The sequence below is a fragment of the Solanum verrucosum genome, unplaced genomic scaffold, assembly GCF_900185275.1.
Source record: "Solanum verrucosum unplaced genomic scaffold, falcon-dt-bn FXZP01000079.1, whole genome shotgun sequence".
In the NCBI taxonomy this organism is placed as follows: Eukaryota; Viridiplantae; Streptophyta; class Magnoliopsida; order Solanales; family Solanaceae; genus Solanum; species Solanum verrucosum.
Window position 1 is genome coordinate 4,385,066 of NW_026020368.1, and position 22,415 is coordinate 4,407,480.

At 37.3% G+C, this 22,415-nt stretch overlaps 2 protein-coding genes across 4 annotated transcripts in view; both read left to right on the forward strand.

Annotated features, from left to right (window-relative positions):
* Positions 1–51: 51 nt before the first annotated feature.
* On the forward strand, positions 52–20,591 carry LOC125838123 (casein kinase 1-like protein 10). 3 transcript variants are annotated; one of them, XM_049517179.1, is made up of 15 exons: positions 52–475; positions 556–596; positions 2,578–2,647; positions 2,755–2,903; positions 2,979–3,074; positions 3,732–3,802; positions 10,344–10,405; positions 10,494–10,557; positions 10,657–10,741; positions 10,877–11,003; positions 11,127–11,200; positions 11,278–11,341; positions 19,704–19,837; positions 19,986–20,295; positions 20,392–20,457. In XM_049517179.1, exons 1-14 carry the CDS (start codon positions 400–402, stop codon positions 20,262–20,264), a joined length of 1,392 nt encoding a protein of 463 aa, XP_049373136.1. In that variant the 5' UTR covers positions 52–399; the 3' UTR covers positions 20,265–20,295; positions 20,392–20,457. The 3 variants fall into 3 exon arrangements, with proteins under 3 accessions (XP_049373136.1, XP_049373137.1, XP_049373138.1); XM_049517180.1 differs by having other exon boundaries at positions 11,278–11,340; positions 19,742–19,837; positions 19,986–20,591; XM_049517181.1 differs by having other exon boundaries at positions 2,585–2,647; positions 19,986–20,591.
* LOC125838141 (signal recognition particle 14 kDa protein) overlaps positions 1,605–22,415 on the forward strand; it is a 325,612-nt gene continuing 304,801 nt past the window's right edge. The window contains exon 1 of the mRNA XM_049517198.1: positions 1,605–1,611. The gene's annotated coding sequence lies outside the window, so the exon portion shown is untranslated. The remainder of the gene's footprint in view (positions 1,612–22,415) is intronic.

A 22,415-nucleotide genomic window follows, 5' to 3' on the forward strand; every position in this document is an offset into this window, starting at 1 on the left:
CTTCTCTCCTCCCCTTCTTCTTCTTCTCTTCTTAACCCAAAATCCCTTCTTGTCTTAAAGAATCAATTCTCACATTCTCTCTCTTCTTTCTCTCTCATCTCCACTTCGCTCTTTCTCATTTCCACCATTTTCTTGGCATCTCCAGTTTTTACCTACTGCAAAACCCACTAACATTTCTATATTCACCTTATCCTTCCCAGATTCCTTTTTGTCTTTTTGGTTAAACTATTCTCTTATTTTTTAATCAGAAAATACGTGTTTGCAAGTATGTATAGAGTTCTTGAACAACTTTTCCTTCCAAAAAGAAGCATTTTGGGTGATAATTGATTTTACCGGATCTGCGATTACTTTTTGCATTGTATAATTGATGAAGAGGTAATTGTTGTTAGGAATTTAAGTATGGATTCTGTAATTGGTGGTAAGTATAAGCTGGGTCGGAAGATCGGCAGTGGATCTTTTGGGGAGCTTTATTTAGGTAATCCCAATTTCTATTGCTATTCATGTATAATACTGTGTGTGTTTAGGTTTGTATTTACCTTTATCTGTCATCATCAGGTGTGAATATACAAAGTGGAGAAGAAGTTGCTGTCAAGCTGGTGAGTTTTTTTTTTTTTGATTTAGCTAACAGCTTAAAGATTCTATATGTAATGATGGTGTAAAGTGTGTAAAAGATGATTTTTTAAAAACTAGATAAGGGATATATATCCCCAATCAAGACTCAATTTCGAACTAGCTATATGTTAGAGTTGATTACTGGAAATGGTTAATATATTGGTTCTGACTATTGAGTAAGGCCTAGCTCGAGTGGCAAAAGGTGGAGGATTTGTGACTTAGGTCGCACGTTCAAGCCCCACACCATGCAAAGCGAATCCCGGTATTTAAGTGGAGAAGGGTAAAGGGGCGGGACCATTATCCACCGAGTTTAGAAGGCTGTGATTGGTCCAAAGGGCGGCGGGTCACAAACGGATATCTTGGTTATCAAAATTATAAAAAAAATATTCTTAATTGAAATTAAGCATATGGGTTGGGGAAGCACCTCAATATGATGTATTATCACATCTATTCTTCTATTGTCAATGGTTAAGTTTCTCACAAATGCTTTGCTTGTATATGGTGGTCTATTTGGAAGGAGAGGAACTATAGAGCTTTCGAAGACAAATACAATTACAATAACAACATATCCAGTGTAGTCACACAAAGTGGGGTCTCGGGAGGGTCGAGTGTACGCTCACCTACCCCTTCCTCAGAGGTAGAGAAATTGTTTTTGATAGACCCTCAGCTAAAAAAAAATAGTCCCAAAAAGGAAGTAATGAAAATACAAGAAACAATAACAAAAATAGCAGAACGAAAACTACAACTAAACAATACAATAGTTGAGGCCTAAGTTGCTCGAACTAGGGTGCGGGTGTCCGATATGGGTGCAGATCCAGAGATTGGATCCTCTATGACCTAAATTTTAAGATTCGGGGATACGAATCCATGTCCGAATACAAGTGCAGGGATTTGGCTAAAAATAGAGTTATAAAACCTAAATTATGAGATATTGTGTTTAGAACTCGGGAGAAAATAATGATCAAGAGGAGAATCTTGGATGGAGACAAAAGGAAAAGGAGTGACAATAGAAATTTATATATATACAAGTTTTTCCATTTTCATCAATTTCAATTTATATATAAAAAGAATATATATAAAAGGAATGTTTTGATTTGATTACATAAATCATTAAATTTGTCCAAAATTTCTCCCTCAAATTTGGTCAAAGTATCCAAAACCGGTTGATCAAATCGGGTACGGATCCCACACCCACACCCACGTCGTGTCAACGCGGGTGCGGCACCGAAAGTGAAGAGTACGAGCAACTTAGGTTGAGGCACAAGAAATAACAAGTAGTAATATAAATCGAAGGACAAAAAACTGCAGGAGCAATACTACGACTGCTAATATGGACGAACAACAAGACAGTGCATTGCTACCTACTAACAATCTATCTTAATCTGTGTACTCCACCTACTCCTATCTAAGATCATGTCCTCGATAAGGTGAAACTTTGTCATGTGCTGTCTAATCACTTCTCTCCTATGCTTCTTCGGTCTACCTCTCCTGAAACCATCCAAAGCTAATGTCTCACACCTCCGCATCAGGGCATCCGTGCATCTCCTCCTCACATGCCCAAACCATCTCAGTCTTGCTTCCCGCATTTTGTTCTCCACCGAAGCTATTCTGGCCACCGAAGACAAATACAATTTTGTGCAGACAATCAAGATGAATTGTATTTTTTTTGGTGTAAAGAAAGCTATGCTGAGGAGGCAGAATCACTAGTTGTTATTGGGATCCTTGTGAAGCAGTAGCCTAAGCTTGATTGGGTTTTGTAAACTCTCTTTGCACTTTTATGGTGCAACTTTTTTAAATACTATCTGTGTATATTTATAGTCATCACCAGTCTCCATAAAAGTTTCTCACAAATGCTTTCTGTTACAACTTTTGTAGTTGTTTGTTTCAAATACTATGTTTAGTTATGGGGTTTGATTCTTTGATGTGGGCTTTACTATTTCCAGAATCTAATTTATTGCTTCCCAGGAATCAGTTAAGACGAAGCACCCTCAGCTTCATTATGAATCAAAGCTGTATATGCTTCTACAAGGAGGAAGTGAGTAATTGCTTATGCCATTTCACTTTTCATTACTGGTGATTCTTTTTCTTTTTCTTAACTTAAACTGATATGGCTTGGTATTACTTATTTTTTTAACTTTTAAGCGGGAATTCCCCACCTCAAATGGTTTGGAGTTGAAGGTGAATACAGTGCCATGGTTATTGATCTTCTTGGGCCAAGTTTGGAAGACTTGTTTAACTATTGCAATAGGAAGTTCACATTGAAAACAGTCCTAATGCTGGCAGATCAGTTGGTCAGTAGTATAAATTAATCACTTGTATGATTGTTGTGGCTGGCTTGTCTAAGGATCATTATAATTTATATGCAGATTAATAGGGTTGAATATATGCATTCAAGAGGATTTCTTCACCGTGATATTAAGCCTGATAACTTCTTAATGGGTTTAGGGCGTAAAGCTAATCAGGTATGCTACTTACCAAAAAAAAAAGCTAATCAAGTATGCTCTTTATGATGTTCTTTGTTACTATGTGAGTATGTCCATGTTTACCCGCCAAGGATTTAGACAAGTTGGTAATCTTAGGTTTAGGGAATTTTATTCTAAGAGTCTGTACAGGTTTCTTCAGCATCAGTGGAGCTAATATATTTACTTATAAAAAATAGTGGAGTTAAACATATTTTGCTTTGTGTTTCACTTAAACTGGGAATTTTTAATTTGGGATGGAGGAGCAACATTTTTGCTACTCTCTTACGTTTGACACAATTTTTGTGATCATCTGTTGAAAATTTACATTCTTTTGTTTGAAGTTGCATTATGAGTATGTGCTTGTCGACAGAACTAATGATGACTTCTGTGGCATTTTAATAGCAATCTTGCGTTTTCTTCTTTTTTCTTCAATGTTTATGTTATTATCCTTTAATTTTTACTGAGGCTAATCTTTTGAGCCCTTTGAAACTTTACTGATTGCTTAAAACTTAAAAGTGTATAGCTGAACTTCTCTTTCCCTCTTATTCTTTTTCTGTATCCATTCCTTTTAGAGCATAAGTGAACGTATCCTATGATATAAATCCTGTGTATCTTAACGAGTGTTTGTTTTTCATTTTTCTCATCGTGCTATAACAGGTATATGCCATTGACTATGGTCTTGCCAAGAAGTATAGAGATCTTCATACACATAAGCACATACCCTACAGGTATAATATATGCTTTTTTTTCTTAAAGAATTGATATGCAACTAAAGTGGATTTTTTCCTTCTACAATGATTAGGTCTTTGGACAATAAAACAAACGTTTTTGGTATTGAAAATGATTACCTGATAACAAAGAGACATGCTTTGAATCTTTTTTTGTAGTCTATTTTTTCTGCTACTTCATTTTTGGACCTGTTGGAGAGTAGAGAACATTTGATTTTATAATCCTGCTTCAGTATTCGGTATATTTCATTTGGAGAGTTCCATGGGAATAACATATCTGCTCGGGGGATATTTAAAAACGTGTTTGGTAAACTCTGTATGAAGCGTTTGTCTTTTATAAGTTAATGGAGGAATGGATAACATTCTATTTATAGGTGAAAATCTATATTTAGCAAGGAATGGAGGACCTACTTGTTGATTTTTAGACCAACTATTAGCTTCTCAAATATTGACTTTTTTTAAAGGCCAAGATGAAATTTAGCATCACTTGTGTAGCCAGGATTCCTATACTACTAAATTATGTTAAGAAATGAAGATTGAGCTTAACTCATCCCCAAAAGCTAGCTCACGAGGGAGGATTACCCAAGATCATATAATGGAGACCAATTATCTATCCTTTTACTGATGTGAGACTTCTAACACTCCCCTGCACAACTAGACATAGTTAACTGAAGTGTGGACAATATAATAAGGATGCCCAACATCGGTGAACATAGAATTGAGATGGACCTAACTTTGATACCATGTGGAGAGTATTACACATCACGGGTACGACTCAATTTGTTGTAATTGGTACACCTTGACCGAGGTTTCCCAAAGCGACCTCCATGTCGATTTCCAGTCTGAAATGTAGTCTGATGCTAGAACAAATGAGTCTGCAGGTGTGATGAGATGCCTATATGACATAAGTGGTGCATTGAGTCATAGTAATCGAGACAAGTCATCCAAATAGGAACAATGGGGCTAGCCAAAATTTGATCTCGCACTAAGTCAAGATCATATGGAAGATTAGAATGAATTGTCTGTCTTTTGTATTTTTGGTGTAAACAAGATGTGTGGTGAGGGATATAGAACTTTTTGTTGATTTCATAGGTAATTTGTGATCTCCCACATGGCAGTTTTGACATGCTCTGAGGAGATTGTAGGTGATCTATGCTCATCATTAGTTTGATGATGAGTCTATTCTGAATATACAATCATCTTTATCTCAAAAAAAAAGATTCAGATGGAAGTCCAATAAGTGTAACAATTAAAAACAGCTTCGTGCGTTGCTCCAATTGTCTTTCAACACTTAAAGTAGTGGCCATCAACTCATTAAATTCTTTCATCACCGCCTGAACCTGTCCAAGATAGGTAGACATATCCGAATCCTGCCTTTTAAGGTTGGTCAGCTGAGAAATACCATTATAAAATCAGAGATGTCATTTGTGTATAGCCCACGAGCCTTTTCCAAACTAAGAAGCAAGTTTGGATTTTGGAATGGTTGGAAAACATCAACTTCATATTATAGATTTCCATAGTTGACTACACAGTTGAGTATCAATCTTCTCCTATCCCTATCTTTTCCATCAAGATCCTTAGCCTGTTTGACCAAGTGGTCCTGAATGCCTTGTCCCTTGCACCAAAACTGAACAGAGGAAGACCAAGATAAGTAGTTTGCACTACCTATCAAGGGTTCAATGGCGGGATTGCTGGAAACCATAGCTTTAGAACTAAGATATCTGAACTGAGGGACACAATGTAGATGTTACTGGAATCTGGAAGCAAACAGCTGCTGGAATCTAGAAAAACAGGTTGGAAGTAAATATGGTGAGGATAATAAGTGGATAACGAAGGAAGTAAAATCCCCCTATGGAGTGAGGTTATGGAGATCCATAAGAATACTTTGGCCTCTGATGAGGGCTCACACTTCTATGAGGGTAGTTAATGGCTACACAACATCTTTCTTAGAGGATAAATAGCTTGCTAATTCTTGTTTGAAAGATCTCTTCCCAAACATCTATGGCCAGGATCTAAAGCAAGAGAAAACAGTAGGAGGAGCATGATCAACACAGGGATGGAACTTCTAGTTCAGAAGAAACCTAAATGATTGGGAAGTGGATACATTAGTTGAGTTGTTCAGAACCCTGGTAGAATTCAAAGGCACAAAGGAAGCCCCTGATAGACTTTGGTGGAATTAGGCTGTAGAGGATGCTTCAGAGTTAGTTCAGCTTATATAAGCTTCTCAATAGAGACCTTCAATAGATGGACAATTGGCCTTGGAACTTGGGAAGAACATATGGAAAGTTAAAATACCCTTTAGAGTAGCATGTTTCAACTGGTTGTTAGCCCGGGAAGTGGTGTTGACACATGACAATCTTAGCAAGAGAAATGTTAACCTATGCTCAAAGTGCTACATGTGTGGTGAAGAAACTGAGACAATCAGCCATCTATTCCTAAAGGGCGACCCTGCTGAGATCTATTCGGACAACCAAGAAAATAGTAAAAAAAAACGAGTTCAGAATTTCTCTCATTGTCACTGGCTTTAACCAAACTCCGATACCATGTTAAGAAATGAATATTGGTCCTAACTCATCCAAAAGCTAGTCCATGAGGAAGGATTACCCAAAATCATTTAAGGAAGACCCATTATCCATCCCTCTACTGATGTGGGACTTCTAACAAATTAAAAATAGAGAATTCTTTCCTTTTGTGAGCCTTAAAGAAAATTCTTCGCGAGATTTTCCGTTATCACTGATGGAGGAAGAGTGTATGGATCATTTAAAGTTCTGAGCAATAATAATCTTTAAATAATCCCAAAGCACTGAACAAGCTTTGTCAGCACTTGAGGGGTTATTCGGTTACAAGGATAAATGATACTAATCCCTCAATAAAATGTAGGATTATGTTATCTCACGTTTGGTTGAGTTTTTTGTTCCGGTATAAGCAATATGGGGATGTTTATACCACAATTGTGGCATTATTTGATACCACACTCTATGTTGGATAACAATTCCAGCATTAGTGCATTACTAGTCTTGAGATAAAACAACAAAAAAACACATTTGCACTTGTCCAATGCTTATCACGTGTTTGCACTTTCTGGTTTATTTTGGGTCAAACACCTATTAACCTTATAAGCCAATTGTCTTTAAGCCAAAATCCATAAGTTGGGATTGACCAACTTATATATTTTTTTAGCTCGAGGCTATTTGGATATGACCAAGTAATTTACATTGTTGCCCCTTTACACTTAAAATTTTCCAAAATATCCTTTCGTACAAAGAGCTATAACTCTAAGGGCTCGTTTCGTAGGGGATAAGGGACAGCTAACCCTGGAATTAATTTTAGGATGAGTTTATCCCATGATTGATTGGGATAAAGTCGCGGGATAACTCATCCTGGGATTGTAAGTGTTAGTTTTATCCCACATTGAGGGTGGGATAACAATCCTGGGATAAGGATAAATTGTTCCCAACCAAACGAGTCGTAATGTCTTTGTTTGTTCCTTTATTCTTTCCTCCACCTTACCTCTGCCATTTCCCACTTTGGACCAATTGTGGGAAAAAAAGAGTATTCTATGGTTTGCAAAGTTTGATTTTTGTTTTCGTATCTTGAAGTGATGTGGATTATTGTTTTATTAGCTATCCTTTATCTTCATTCTTTAAGTTAAAAGGAACTTCTTTTCTTTTCGTAGTGTGGTGCTTTGGGTTGGCAAGATGGAAGCTTTTAAGATGAATATTAGGATAATATAAAATCTAATTATTGTATGTTATTTAATAAATGATTTTTATTTATTAAAATAGTATTATCAATCAATGTAGAATTCAAAACGGAATCAGACATAAATTAATTTATATGTGAATCAGCTTAGAATTAAAAATCTTATAGCAATCTACTCCTTTATATACTTAATATGATTAAGGTTATCTCAGTCATTTTAACAGGAAAAACACTTTTTAACCTCACACATTAACATCTCATTTTCAGTTTTAATACTTCTATCCAAACACACAAGTGCATATTTATAAAATCAACTCCAGCACTCAAAATATTTTTTCGACACTTGGTACTTAAAAGGCACTTAAGTCCAGCTAAGCCAAATGGACTCTTTTAGGAAAATGAAGGTTAAACTTGAAAATAAAAGTTTATCCAAGTTGATCTTGTGTAAAATCATGGTTTACATTAACCCTGTATATCCCATTCTTTGTCCGAATAGCCAAACATTCTATCAATAAAAGTACACCCACTAAATAATTGTATCATTATTTAATTCCCATATTATAATCCCCACATGATAATCCGGTATAACTTGTTCACAAACCAAATGACCCCTAAAAGCATCTGTCGCTTATACAAAATGGTGCTATTTTGTTATCATGTCCTTATCATTATTTAATTCCCATATTATAATCCCCACATTATAATTCCAGTATAACTTGTTCACAAACCAAATGACCCCTAAAAGCATCTTTCACTTGTACAAAAATGGTGCTATTTTGTTATCATGTCCTTATAAATTATCAGTTGTGGCATACTGGCATGGCATCCCTTTTGTTAGGGTAATACTTGGATGAAAAGAGTCAAAGGTGGTTCTGAGTCTAAGTGCTAGAAATGAGAGGTGGCATTAAACTCGCATTCTAAGACTTCTCACTGTAGACATACTATTTATATATTGCCTCAATTTTATCTGGGGCTACTGAATGAAGCTTCTTGAGGTTTATTTTCATCCTTTCTAAGTAGTAGTAGGGATGGGCATAACTGAACTGGTTGATGTTGTTTAAGAGGTGATTGGTGGCTGTTAATATGTGTGTGTATCTTATGTATCACATGTATTAGTGTAGCAGCTATAAATCTTGTCAAAGAGAGTGAATTCTGAAAAAATGATTTAGCTGTAACTTTTTGATAAGATAAGTGGTATTAATAACAGCATCAGGAAGATGCATAATTTACAAGATATGGCATTTGAGCTTACAAAAAAATCTCTAGCTAACTATACAAACTATCTAAGCCAGAGCTAATGAGTTAGTAAAATCCTGAAGTTGTTCTGCATTAACAGCAGGATACAAGTTGGTCCAACTAAACAAATTTTCAGTGCACCTAGTCTTCAAAATGCCTAAAGCAGTTGACTCTCCATCAAAACATCTCTTGTTCCTCTCTAACCAAATACACCAAAAAATACAAGCAGGTATCATAATCCAGATCTTCTTGATGGCTTTGTCAACTTTCCATAGACTCCAATTCTCATATGCATCCTTAACAGTGAGGGGTGTGGTCCAATTGATGCCAGAGAGACAAAAAAAAATATGTTCCATAATTCTGAGGCCACCTCACAATGAAGAAGAAGGTGTCTGGGGTTTCAACCTCTTTTTTTGCACATATAGCATCTGTTTGGGAATTGGATTTTTCTTTTCTTTATGTTGTCTTGGGTGAGACATGCCTCATATAGAGCTATCCAGGTAAAAAAAACTACCTTAGGTGGTAGCTTGGTCCTCCAAATGAGTTTCCAGGGCCAGTTAGCTATCACGGGGTTTCTAGAGCACAACTGTTGATACCCTTCCTTAACTGTGTAAACTCCTTTCTGGTGTCCCCATTTGAGCTTATCAGCTGCCTGGAGATTAATGTGACAATGTTGTAGTCTAGCAAAAAGGTCTACCAGATCATTCACTTCCCAATTGTGCAAGCTGCAAGGCTTTTTCCAAATGTTAGCACTCCAAAGAGTGCATTGACTTTTCTAAAGTAGGTGCCAGGCTGAGAATGAGAGGCATTTGAAATAATTTCTTGTGCAAACAATATTTATCACTTCCCCCTTGTTGATACTGGACAGATCTTAAAACCTTGCTGCAAGTTGTGTCCTATACGAATGCTGTTGAAAATTTGTTCCCGAGAAGCTTCTTACCTTGAAATTAATTTCTCAGTGGATCCTTTGGTACCATTAATGTTGCTGAGATGGTACTCACAGAAGTCACATAGGACAAGGCATGGACATCTAAACAGAGATGCGCTTTTAGTGATAAACGATTAATATACAGTCACTGCATTCTATTGGAGAAAAATTTACTTGGTAACATATCATTTTTCGGGCAATCTTGTGTCATGCATCAGCTGATGAAACAAGAAAATGTTCAGACACAATCAACCATTCCAGAGTACAAGAAGAGTAGTCTTATGTATGAGACATAAATATTATCTCTTTTGTGCATAGTCATTTAAGAAACAAAAAATTGCTCCAAAAATCCCATTTTGCAGAAACTAGATTGGATCATTACATATGGACTATGGAGTTTATGTTCCTAAGAAATGAAAAATAGTGAAGTACTCCTCTTCCTGCTTGGAGGCTGCTCATAACTCCTTTTTTCTTTTTGGCATTTTTTGTTACATAAAGTTTCGATCTTAAACGGTGGATATCCCATTAAATGAAGTTGGAACTTTTAAACTTTGACATTTCTTCCCTATGATACTTTTCTTTCTTAGATCTTGTCTTTTCCCCTTTAGATGGGGATTGGTTGGATGACTGCGGTTAGTTATGATTGGTTGAATGAACTATGTCTTTCATATTCAGGGAAAACAAAAATCTCACAGGCACAGCTCGTTATGCAAGTGTTAACACCCATCTTGGAGTTGGTAAGTACAGATGAAATTATTTTCAGCATCTATTCATATTTTCTTGGTTTGTATTTAGTTTGACTTCCTTTCTATTGCTTGAATGTAGAACAAAGCAGAAGAGATGATCTAGAGTCTCTTGGCTACGTGCTTATGTATTTTCTGAGGGGAAGGTTGAGACATAGAGTTTTAGTTGATTCTTGGTTCCTTTCCTTTTTTTCTCGATATGAATTACTTCTCTTCTGCGCCTAAGCATTTGCTGCCCATACCAGTCTTCCATGGCAAGGTCTGAGAGCTGGCACCAAAAAGCAGAAATATGACAAAATCAGCGAGAAGAAGATGCTTACACCGATAGAGGTACATTAATTTGTTATTGTACATTATGTTGTTCATGAGAAATTCTTTATATGAGATCTTGAAAGTCTGATTTAGAGGAAAGTGCTACGGCCCTAAATTTGCACTGTTCAATGGGTTTCTATTGACTAGTAACAGGTACTTTGCAAATCCTATCAATCAGAATTCACATCATATTTTCATTACTGCCGATCTTTGCGGTTTGATGACAAACCAGATTACTCGTACCTGAAGAGGCTTTTCCGTGACCTTTTCATTAGAGAAGGTACACTTTCTATGTGGTGATGCTAGTCGTTTCAGTCATCTATTCTTCTAGATTGCTACCTCTATGTCCTTTCTAGTAAATATTAATTTTTATCACCTTTAAAAGTTGGTGTACTTGTGGCAGGTTATCAATTTGACTTTGTGTTTGACTGGACGACATTGAAGTATCCACAAATTAGCTCCACTTCAAGAGGACGGGTCTGTCTTTTTAATCTGCTGACTTGATTTCGGCCTCCCTAAGAGGCAATTTTCTAACATTTGATGTCTTTTTCCAGCAACCAATTGGGAGATTGCCTTTGAACCCAGGACCATCTATTGAAAGAGCGGAGAAGCCCCCAGGTATTCCTCTTCCCTAGAGGGACAGAGCTTTGAGTTGCAAGCAGCTTGAGCTGCTTATATATGATATTCATTCAACTTTGGGGTCTTGGTGTTTTTCCTTCATCTCCAGTCTAATTTAAGCTTTTTCGCGAAATAAGCCATAACTGGTTGCAGCACTACAATGTCAATTTAATAATTAGTGGTTCTCCGGGGCTTGCTTGATACCACAGGCAAACTTGCATGTGCGTGCAGAGAGGGAAAGAGTGGGGTGCATTGCTCAAGCATGCACATTTGCTATAACTCGGAGCATTTATTCCTTTATCTTGGAGGATGAATGGTCTGTCCCATGCTCACATGCATAGATTCCTATAGATAAGCACAATGGGTTTGTTCCAGCGTCTATTAGCTTGATGAAATCCATCAAAGAAAATTTTGTTCATTTATGGTTTTGTAAAGTTGAAAAGTAGGTGCTACCTCAGCAAAACTGGGACATAATTTGATTTGATATACCTTAACCGAAGATAGGCTCGTTATATATTGCGTGATAAATCAAATTCCTTTCATTGAATATCTCACTAAGATAATGTCACCTTTAAATATCAATTTCCCCAAAAAATATCCAATCCAACTATTAACACAAACTGGAATATTTTCATTAGATAAAATACAAATGAATAAGTTTACTGTTACTTTCCATGCAGATTTTGTCCTGTCCTCCAGACATTCTATATTTTCTGTCTCATCAAGTTGTCTGAGCCGTTTAAAGAGCATTTGCCTTCTGGATCTTCTTCCTTTTGGCATCCAGCTTTTCCAACCTCCAGAACCATATCATCCACCACACTGTTTTAGTGGTACCTAGGTTATATTAAACAAAGAGTATTCTAAGGCCTGTAGATTTACTGCAAAATTGCAGTGTAGTAATCACTAATGCCTGATAGCTTTCTCAAAAAAAGAAGAAGTGATAGACACCCAACACCAATTCGTTATGTTACATCTCCTTCTCAATTTGCCTGCTATAACGATTATATCTCACATTGCATCAGGTAAAGAAAGTTCTTAATTGTCTTAGTCGTATAGATTTTCTTTAAGGCCTTTTGATTATATCCATTGAGCAAGCGATTGTAGTATGATTTACCCGTCAAAAGTATTTGCTTCTTATCCATTTCGGTATAATTCTCATCTTTCCCGTTTGTATGTGGTTATATATTGTGAGAAATATAGGAAAAGAATATTATTGAATTGTTGTTATAATAATTACATAGAGAACCCTATTTATAGACACTATATAATACAATTCCTTACCAAATAGGAGACTATAAACTATTCCTAGTTTGTGTAGGATTGTGTTTTCCTATTCTATTCTAACACTCCCCCTCAAGCTGGTGCATACAAATTATATGTACCTAGCTTGTTACAAATGTAATTAATACGAGGACCGGTAAGAGACTTGGTGAAGATATCTGCAAGTTGATCATTTGACTTCACAAATTTGGTAACAATATCTCCTAAGAGTATCTTTTCTCTTACAAAGTGACAATCAATCTCAATGTGCTTAGTCCTCTCATGAAACACTGGATTTGATGCGATATGAAGGGCCGCTTGATTATCACACACAAGTTCCATATGATCGGTTTCTCCAAACTTCAGTTCTCCAAGCAACTGTTTGATCCAAACTAGCTCACAAGTTGCTACAGCCATTGCTCGATATTCTGCTTCTGCACTGGATCGAGCAACCACACTTTGTTTCTTACTCTTCCATGAAACCAAATTACCTCCAACTAAGACACAATATCCGGATGTAGAACGTCTATCAAAGGGTGATCCTGCCCAATCAGCGTCTGTATATCCGGTGATATGCTCATGGCCTTGATCCTCGAAGAGTAGTCCTTTACCAGGAGCTGACTTTATATATCGCAGAATACGAACAACTGCATCCCAATGACTATCACAAGGAGAAGTCATAAACTGACTTACAACACTCACAGGAAAAGAGATGTCCGGTCTAGTCACAGTGAGGTAATTCAACTTTCCAACCAACCGTCTATACCTTTCAGGATTACTAAGTTGCTCCCCCTGTCCTGGAAGGAGTTTAACATTCGGATCCATAGGAGTGTCAATGGGTTTACATCCCATCATTCCTGTCTCCTCAAGAATGTCTAAAGCATACTTGCGTTGAGAAATAACAATACTTGATCTAGACTGAGCAACCTCAATACCAAGAAAATACTTCAATCTGCCAAGGTCTTTAGTTTGGAAATGCTGAAAGAGATACTGCTTCAAATTAGCGATACCAACTTGATCATTGCCGGTGATAACGATATCATCAACGTAAACAACCAAATAAATACACAGATTTGGTGTTGAATGCCGATAAAACACAGAGTGATCAGCGCCACTACGAGTCATGCCAAACTTCTGAATTACTGTGCTGAACTTTCCAAACCAAGCTCGAGGAGACTGTTTTAGACCATATAGTGACCGACGCAATCGACATACAAGGCTTCTAGACTCCCCCTGAGCAACAAAACCAGGTGGTTGCTCCATATAGACTTCTTCCTCAAGATCACCATGCAGAAAAGCATTCTTAATGTCCAACTGATGAAGAGGCCAATGACGAACGGCCGCCATAGATAGAAAAAGACGGACTGATGCTATTTTGGCCACAGGAGCGAAAGTGTCACTATAATCTAGCCCAAATATCTGAGTATACCCTTTAGCAACAAGGCGAGCCTTAAGCCGATCGACTTGACCATCTGGACCAATTTTGATCGCATAAACCCAACGACAACCAACAGTAGACTTACCAGTAGGAAGGGAAACAAGCTCCCAAGTACCACTCGAATGTAAAGCAGACATCTCATCAATCATAGCCTGCCTCCATCCAGAATGGGAAAGTGCTTCTCCTGTAGTCTTAGGGATGGAAATAGAGGACAAAGATGATACAAAGGCATAATGGGGTGAAGATAAACGATGATAACTCAAGAAAGTATAATGGGGATTAGTATTTCGAGTAGATCGTATACCTTTTTGAAGTGCAATCGATTGGCTAGCAGGGGGCAAGGCCACAGTAGGAGCAGGGTCCGGCGCATGACATGAATCATTTGAGACTATTGCTGGACGAGGACGTCGATGATAAGTTAGGAGTGGTGGCACTATAACTGGAGATGGAGAAGATACCGTAGGTCCCTCAAAAGTCGGTACAGGTAAGACCTGAGGTATGGGTAAGACCTCAGAGATATCAAGATGATCAGAAGATGTGTAGTAAGGTTGAGATTCAAAGAATGTTACATTGGCAGACATAAAATATCGGCGGAGATCATGTGAATAGCAACGATACCCTTTTTGAACTCGAGAGTAACCAAGAAAGACACATTTAAGAGCACGAGGGGCTAATTTATCTTTTCCTGGGGCTAAGTTATGAACAAAGCATGTGCTCCCAAATACACGAGGAGGGATAGAATAGAGATGTGACTGTGGATATAGTATGGAATGTGGAACCTGATTCGAAATAGAAGATGAGGGCATTCTATTAATTAAATAGCAAGATGAAAGGACTGCATCACCCCAAAAACGCAACGGAACATGGGATTCAATGAGGAGAGTGCGAGCAGTCTCAATGAGATGCCTATTCTTTCTTTCCGCTACACCATTTTGTTGAGGAGTGTATGGACAAGATGTTTGGTGAATAATTCCATGGTGAGACATAAACTCCTGAAACTGGGATGATAAGTATTCTAAGGCATTATCACTACGAAAAGTACGAATAGAAACACCAAACTGATTTTTTATTTCAGCAAAGAAACTTTTGAATATAGAAAATAACTCAGAACGATCTTTCATTAAGAAAACCCAAGTACATCTCGAATAATCATCAATGAAACTAACAAAATAACGAAATCCTAAGGTGGAACTGACTCTACTAGGACCCCAAACATCAGAATGAACTAATGAAAAAATAGACTCTGAACGACCCTCAGTACCACGTGAAAATGTGGCACGAGTGTGTTTCCCAAGTTGACACGACTCACAATCTAATTTGGACAAACTAGATAAACTAGGCACCATCTGTTGCAGTTTAGATAGACTCGGATGAGGTCCGGAGGATCTGTAACAGAGCATGCTGTGAAGGAATTTGAAGAGGTAAGATAGTAAAGGCCTTGTGATTCATGTCCTGTGCCAATCGTCTGTCCCGTACTGCGGTCCTGCATGAGAAAAAAATCATCAAAAAAGGTTATGCCACAATGTAGGGCACGTGTCAAACGACTAACAGATGCTAGATTAAAGGGGGAACCAGGGACATAAAGAACAGAGTCTAGAGTGACAGAAGATAAGGGTGTGGCTTTTCCAACCCCTTTTGGTTTTGTTTGTATCCCATTGGCCAAAGTAATAGCAGGAAGAGATTGTGAATAAACAATATCTGACAGAAGTGATTTGTTACCAGAAACATGATCAGAAGCGCCCGAGTCCATGACCCATGATCCATGAGTATTAGACTGTGAAACACAAGCAAAAGAATTACCCGCAACAACATCATGTTGAACAACCGAAGCTGCTTGTGGAGACTTTTGCTTACTTGCTCGATATTGAAGGAACTCATCATATTCTGATTGAGCAATATGAGCATTATGGGATGGTCGATCAGGCGGAGCAACAAATGCTTCTTGTGAAGATGTATGCTTACTTGCACGATTACGAAGGAACTCATTATATTCCTTTAGAGTAGCAGGATCATAACTGGGTGGTGGACCATGCAAATTATGACATATGTCACGAGTGTGTCCAGACTTATGACAATAACTACACTTGGATCGAGGTTTTCCAAGACGACCTCCTCCTCGTCGATTCTCCATAGATTGATATACTCGTTTTTCTATAGTTTGAGATGCGAGAGCAGAGGAATCAAAGGTCGGTGATGAAACTACTTTGTGGCTGGGAGGCGCAGCAATACGAAGTAGACGAGAGAATAATTCATCAACTGTAGGAATTGTAGGACTAGCTAAAATCTGATCACGCACTGAATCATGGTCAGTAGAGAGTCCAGCAAGTGTAAGAACTAGAAACAACGTCTGTCTATGTTCTTGTTGTTTGTCCACATTTTTAGTGATTGGCATCAACGTGTCAAATTCCTCCATGACTGATTGTACCTGACCCAAGTAAGTAGACATATCGGATTCTTGTTTCTTTAAGCTAGTCATTCTAGATATCACATCATAGAATCGAGATATATCATTAGTATATAAAGCACGAGCCTTTTCCCAAACTGAATAACATGTTTGGGATGAGCGAAACAAGGGCATCAACTTGGAATCGATAGATCGCCATAGGAGACTACATAATTGAGCATCAACCTTCTCCCATTGTGCTTTGACGTTATTATCCGTCTCACTAGCCTTTGCCTTTTCATCTACCACACAAGTATTGTTGGTTAAGTGATCATGAACGCCTTGCCCCTTGCACCATAACTCAACCGAGGAAGCCCAAGCTAAATAGTTTGAGCTTCCCATTAATGGTTCTGAAGTGATCATAGCACTTGAACTACCTATATTCTTGGAGCCAAAAATATCAATCCCTAAAGACATATTATGAATTTAGAGAGAGGAAAAAAAAAAAAAAAAAAAAAATAAGGCTGGTCCTGGTCAGAATCTGGAAAAAAAAAAAGGTGCAGTCGCCGGAAATAGGTCTGACTGCCCGAAACTGGTCGGAATAAGAAAATAAATATACAGTCTGCCTCGGAATGGAGAGGCGACCGCAATGGAAAAAAAAAATTGGTCGAAAAACTGGCCGGAACAGGTCTCACGCGCCGGCGCGTGGATCTGTCAACTCGCCGGAGAAATTCTTCCGGCGGCGCGTGACGGCGCGTGTAGCACTGGTTTCCGGCGGGGATGATTGGGGTTTGCTCGCCGGGAAGTTCCTCAACTAGTGGTGGTGTTAGTTTTTGAAAAACAGTGACGGAAAATATTAAATACCTGGACAGCCACTAGGTTACCGGAAAAAAAAAAAAAAAAAAAAAAAAAAAAAAAAACTGTGTGATTTTTTTTTCTCTCACAATTGCTCTGATACCATGTGAGAAATATAGGAAAAGAATATTATTGAATTGTTGTTATAATAATTACATAGAGAACCCTATTTATAGACACTATATAATACAATTCCTTACCAAATAGGAGACTATAAACTATTCCTAGTTTGTGTAGGATTGTGTTTTCCTATTCTATTCTAACATATATCTTGTGAAGGAAGTCGCCTGCTTTGCCCCATTTGGGTCATGAATAAGCCTGAGCCTCTTGAAAAAAGAAATTTCATGTAACACTCGTCCTCCTTTTCTCCTAAACATTTCCATTATTGTGCTATGTTTGTCAACTTCTAAAGATTATACTTTGGAGATTCTTCTTTTTGTTCATGTCTCCTCACTATATGTCTAGCCAAAATCGTATCCTATTACCATTGTCAAGTTTCAACATGAAACCTATGTATTCTAACAACTTGTATTCATGACATCAATATTTTTGAGAGAAGTACCTTACTCTATGGTGACCTCCTTATTTGCTAATCCCTATAATTGTTAATCGAGAGTTTGGTTGAATGTGGTAAATCTTCCAATGCCAATGGCCAAAAGCTCCCACTCCCATTGGATTCATCACTCCCACCCTATCAAGCGATATCTCTTATCCCTTGTCCTACCGTGGTAGAAGTTCCTTGCTAGTTTCTCTAGCTTCTTACCAATTGATGATGGGATATGAAAGAAATATATAAAGAATGCCAGTGTGTTTGATATTGTCAATTTTATAAGTGTAACGTAAACTAGTTTTGATAGGTACTTTCTTCCATCCTTTCTGTCTTTTTTTCAACTTTCTCAATTATCTAGACTATCTGGTGGGCTTGATTCTGCACTTAAATTATCTTTGTAAAAGTTGAGCGTACAAAACATAATAGGAATAAACAAACCATTTGAGGGATGCTAAATAGTTGGGATTAAGACGTAGTTGTGTTGGTATATTTACATTATTTACATAATAGAAATAAACGATCACATGTGTGGGTCATAGAAGATCAGAGTATCATCCGCGAAGAGGAGATGTGATAAAGAAACCTCTTGCATATCTTTGTAAAAAAACATGGATCTCATTATATTTTCCTTTATCCAAAGCAGAATCAACTGGGGTAGCAATTACCCTGTTCCAGCAGATTACTGAGAATTTTCATAAAAAATAATAGGGAGATGAGTGCACAATAGGATGTCTACCTCCTTTCCATTCAAAGAAATCACAAAGTGTTCTGTTCACCATTATGGAACATCTCACTACAAAAATGTATTAATAGATACAGTTTCCATCTTTCCCAGGATGCTAGAAGCTGCAAAAACAAGAATTTGATAACATACTTACTAGCTTTCTTCACAACTAGCTTGCATAATGTCTCCGGTTTTCTGCTCCTTAGTCTCGACTTGACAATCTCATTAGTCATAAGGACAACATCCCTGATGACTGCTTCCCTATTCCACAAACTTTTTGACTGGAGGATATGAGATTGCCCATCAATGGTTTCAATCTCCTACTCAATAGGCCAATACGCCACCAATGACTTCAATCTTGAGGAAGCCTAATCTCTTTATGAGCTATATCCATATTTATAAATTGGTTAACTGCTAAAGGATCGTGTTAGATAGCAGAGTTCATAAGTTGTATTGGTTAACCATTGTACCTGACTTTTATCAAAAAAATAAAACCATTGTACCTCTGACTGACCACATCATCCATAAACTACAAATTGATATGGGCTGTATTGCTACTTGTTGAAGTGTATGACTATCTCATCTAAAATCTTAAGCTATTAGGGAGAGCATAGTTTTATTATTTAATTATATCCTCAACACAACTCCTTACGTGTGGGCTTGATTTTATTTTTTTCATAAGCCAAGCACGTGAAATTCTTTTTGATATGGGTGGCGGTGAGATTCGATCTCAGGACCTCTGCCTGCTCTGATACCATGTTGAAGTGTGTGACTATCTCATCTAAAAGTTTAAGCTATTCAAGAGAGCATACTTTTATTATTTAATTATATCCTCAACACAACTGACTAAATAAGCGAGTGGTTTTTCCTTTTCCCCCTTTTTATGCTATGGAGCTTAAGGTGCTTATTGATCAAGGAATAGATAACGGGTGATGAAAACAGGAATTGTTTGTTATGGGCTTTTCTTGATCTACTCTATACCCATGAAAAAAAGAAGAGAGCTTAAATATTAGGAAGCACAAGTAAAACAAAAAAGAACAAATTTTTTTTTTGGGATTGGAAGGGGGTTGGTTCTACAAGTTGAATTTCATGAATCATGATAACAGACAATAGTCAGAAGTTAATTCTTACATTTGTCTGATCTTTTTGCAGTGGGGCAGGAAATTAAAGATAAGTTTTCTGGTGCTGCGGAGGCATTTGCTCGAAAGAATGTGTCTGGAACTGGTTTTACGGGGGACCGTTTGAGACATAGATCTTCAGAGCATCTATCATCCTCCAGAGATGTGGTGAGCTATGGACTTGATATCTTTTTATATTTGTTGATGCAGCAGTGGCCCTGCACATTATTTCAGCTGTCTTTTCAGTTTGCATTCATCAATTGGTTCTGTGTGGAATTTCTACTAGTGTCTAACAGCTAATTGGGTTTTCCATCAGCAAGCTGATTCTGAAAGAGGTCGTGTGTCTCGCACCGACAGCACATCGAGGAGGGCTGTAATGTCAAGCAGCCGACCAAGCTCCTCTGGTGAACGCACTGAGAATCGTGCTGGTCGGTTGGGTTCGAGTAGCGGCCGACTGTCCACTTCGCAAAAAAATCAACCTGGATTTGAAGCCAAATCATCGTCTGTTACTCGTGCTACTGTTGCAAAAGAGAGCAGGGACCATGCCCTGAGGAGCTTTGAGCTGCTGACTATTGGCACAGGGAGAAGGAAATAAGACTGATGTTTTAAAAATCTGCCCCATCAAGGTAGCAAACTTCCAAAATGGCATTTTAAGCATTCTTATCATCGGCATTTGTCCCCAGCTAATGTGAAATTCTCATAACTGGTTTCACCTAATATAGGAACGCCAAATTGGCGCTCTTGATTATGTTCTTCCCAGCTTCCTTGTGCCTAGCCAAACAACCAGAGAAGGTTTTTTGTGCTTGTTTATTTGAGACCCGTTGGAGTCAATATACTCCATGTCTGTATACATTGCTCCATGCAGCTAGTTCGTGCTTGTGCAGATAGTTCCATTATTTCAGGGAGCTGTGAGTTCAAGTACTTGCCATTAACTCTTCAGTGTGGTGTAGCTTAAATCTGTGACCTGAAAACTTGTTCCTATCCCATTGCAACTATGAACCATATTGCTTACTTCTCTCTTTCAAGCCAGGGAGTGAAATGACTCTGATCCATCACTGGCATAGTATATACTGTCACAAAAATCTTGTTAAAAATGTATTTTGGTGATGGTCTCCGTTTTTAAGCTTGATTGATGTTGTGGGACAAAAAAATGGCAGTACAGTTGACTATTTTCCATCAACTTTGGGTGGAGAAAGATATGTTGTCGTCTTTAACATTTACCTTCTTCCAGAGTTCAATCAAAAGTTAACTTTAAGAAAATGTTTTTTTTTTTGAGTTCACATTCGTATTTCTGTGCTAAGAAATGCTATTTAGATTGTTAAGCTATTTTCTCAGATGAGAGACTATTGTTTGGTTGACGGTAAGAGTTATACAAATACGATTAGTGTAGGGATTAGTTTTGCAGGTAGTAGTAACACAAAAATTAGTTATGCATGTATTAGTGATGTAGCTTGTAGGGGTTAGTATTGTTAGTTATGCAGGTATTAATATTAGTAATACAAAAGTTATGCGGGGTGTAATTATTCATGTATTGGTTATTCCATTTTCTGTGTTGCATAAAATAATATTCTATATAGATTTTCTCATAGGTTTATTACCTGTATTAGTTATGTGGAGGAAAAAAAACATGACCAAACATTATTAGCAATGTTATATTTTATGTGGAAAAGAGAAAAAAATCCCGAAATATTGTTTGACTTATGCTATATATTCTACGTGGAAATTATCCTCCCATTTAACAACCAAATAATATATGGTTATGCTAATTTTAATGGCATTTTCCTTTGGGCTGGGAGGGCTGTTATGTAGGTGTACAACTCTTCCTAGGTTGTATTCAATTACGAATTCCCAAAGAATCTATTAGTAGTATGCTTGTGCTAGAAGACCATCTCGCAGATGATTTCTAGTCAGTGTGCTGCGAGTGGCTTCTCGATGAATAGGCTGCGATTGAAAGCAGGAAAAAAACTCTTCTCTTACCAACAACCAAAAGACCCTTTAATATGTAAATTTATGGTAATTTTAATACATAAATAATATTTTCTCATCAAATGACAAATAGGCTCATTGGCAACTACTACTTTTCTATCAATTATTAAAAAGTGAGCGTAAATTCGTTGTAATATTACAAAGTGAATTCTATGCACGTAATTGCATAGAAGTATCTATATACCTATCTCTCAAAAATACACAAATCAATTCTCAATTTCAGTTCTAACAAACTATAGTGTGAACAAAATAGAAAGGGAAGAGAATTATGCCTTAGAAGTGGTTAAAACACACAAAAGCAATCCTTCAATGATCAATAAAAATAATTGAATGTGCGATTTATCTTATTTTCACTAATAAAAATAGAGTTAGAATTGTTAGTTTGTGGGTTCTGAATTTATAAAAAAAACACTTTATTGGGTTTTGGCAAAGGTATTACCCGTAAATGGCACCAAAATAGCTCTGCCCTTGAACGGAGCAAATGAATTATAACACAATTTACTTCAATATAAAAAGTTCCTCGTCAATACTTTTACATTGATGTGATAATATTTTTTTTAAGACTGGCAAGGATCGTTTGGTATGCTTGACTTAGGGGTGTACATGATTGGGTTGGTTCGGGTTTTTCAAATATCAAATCAAACCATTTGTGTAAAAAAAATTTAATTTATAAACCAAACCAAACTAATAAAATTCGGATTTTTCGGCTTTTTCAACCTCGGGTTGGTTCGGGTTTTTGAAATACCAAACCAAACCATTG

Bases quoted from the DNA above. Each gene is read 5' to 3' on its own strand.
- LOC125838123 (XM_049517179.1), top strand. From the start codon at position 400: ATGGATTCTGTAATTGGTGGTAAGTATAAGCTGGGTCGGAAGATCGGC. The intron at 597-2,577 runs GTGAGTTTTTTT...ATTGCTTCCCAG, and splicing joins AAGAAGTTGCTGTCAAGCTG to GAATCAGTTAAGACGAAGCA. The intron at 10,406-10,493 runs GTAAGTACAGAT...GCTTGAATGTAG, and splicing joins TAACACCCATCTTGGAGTTG to AACAAAGCAGAAGAGATGAT.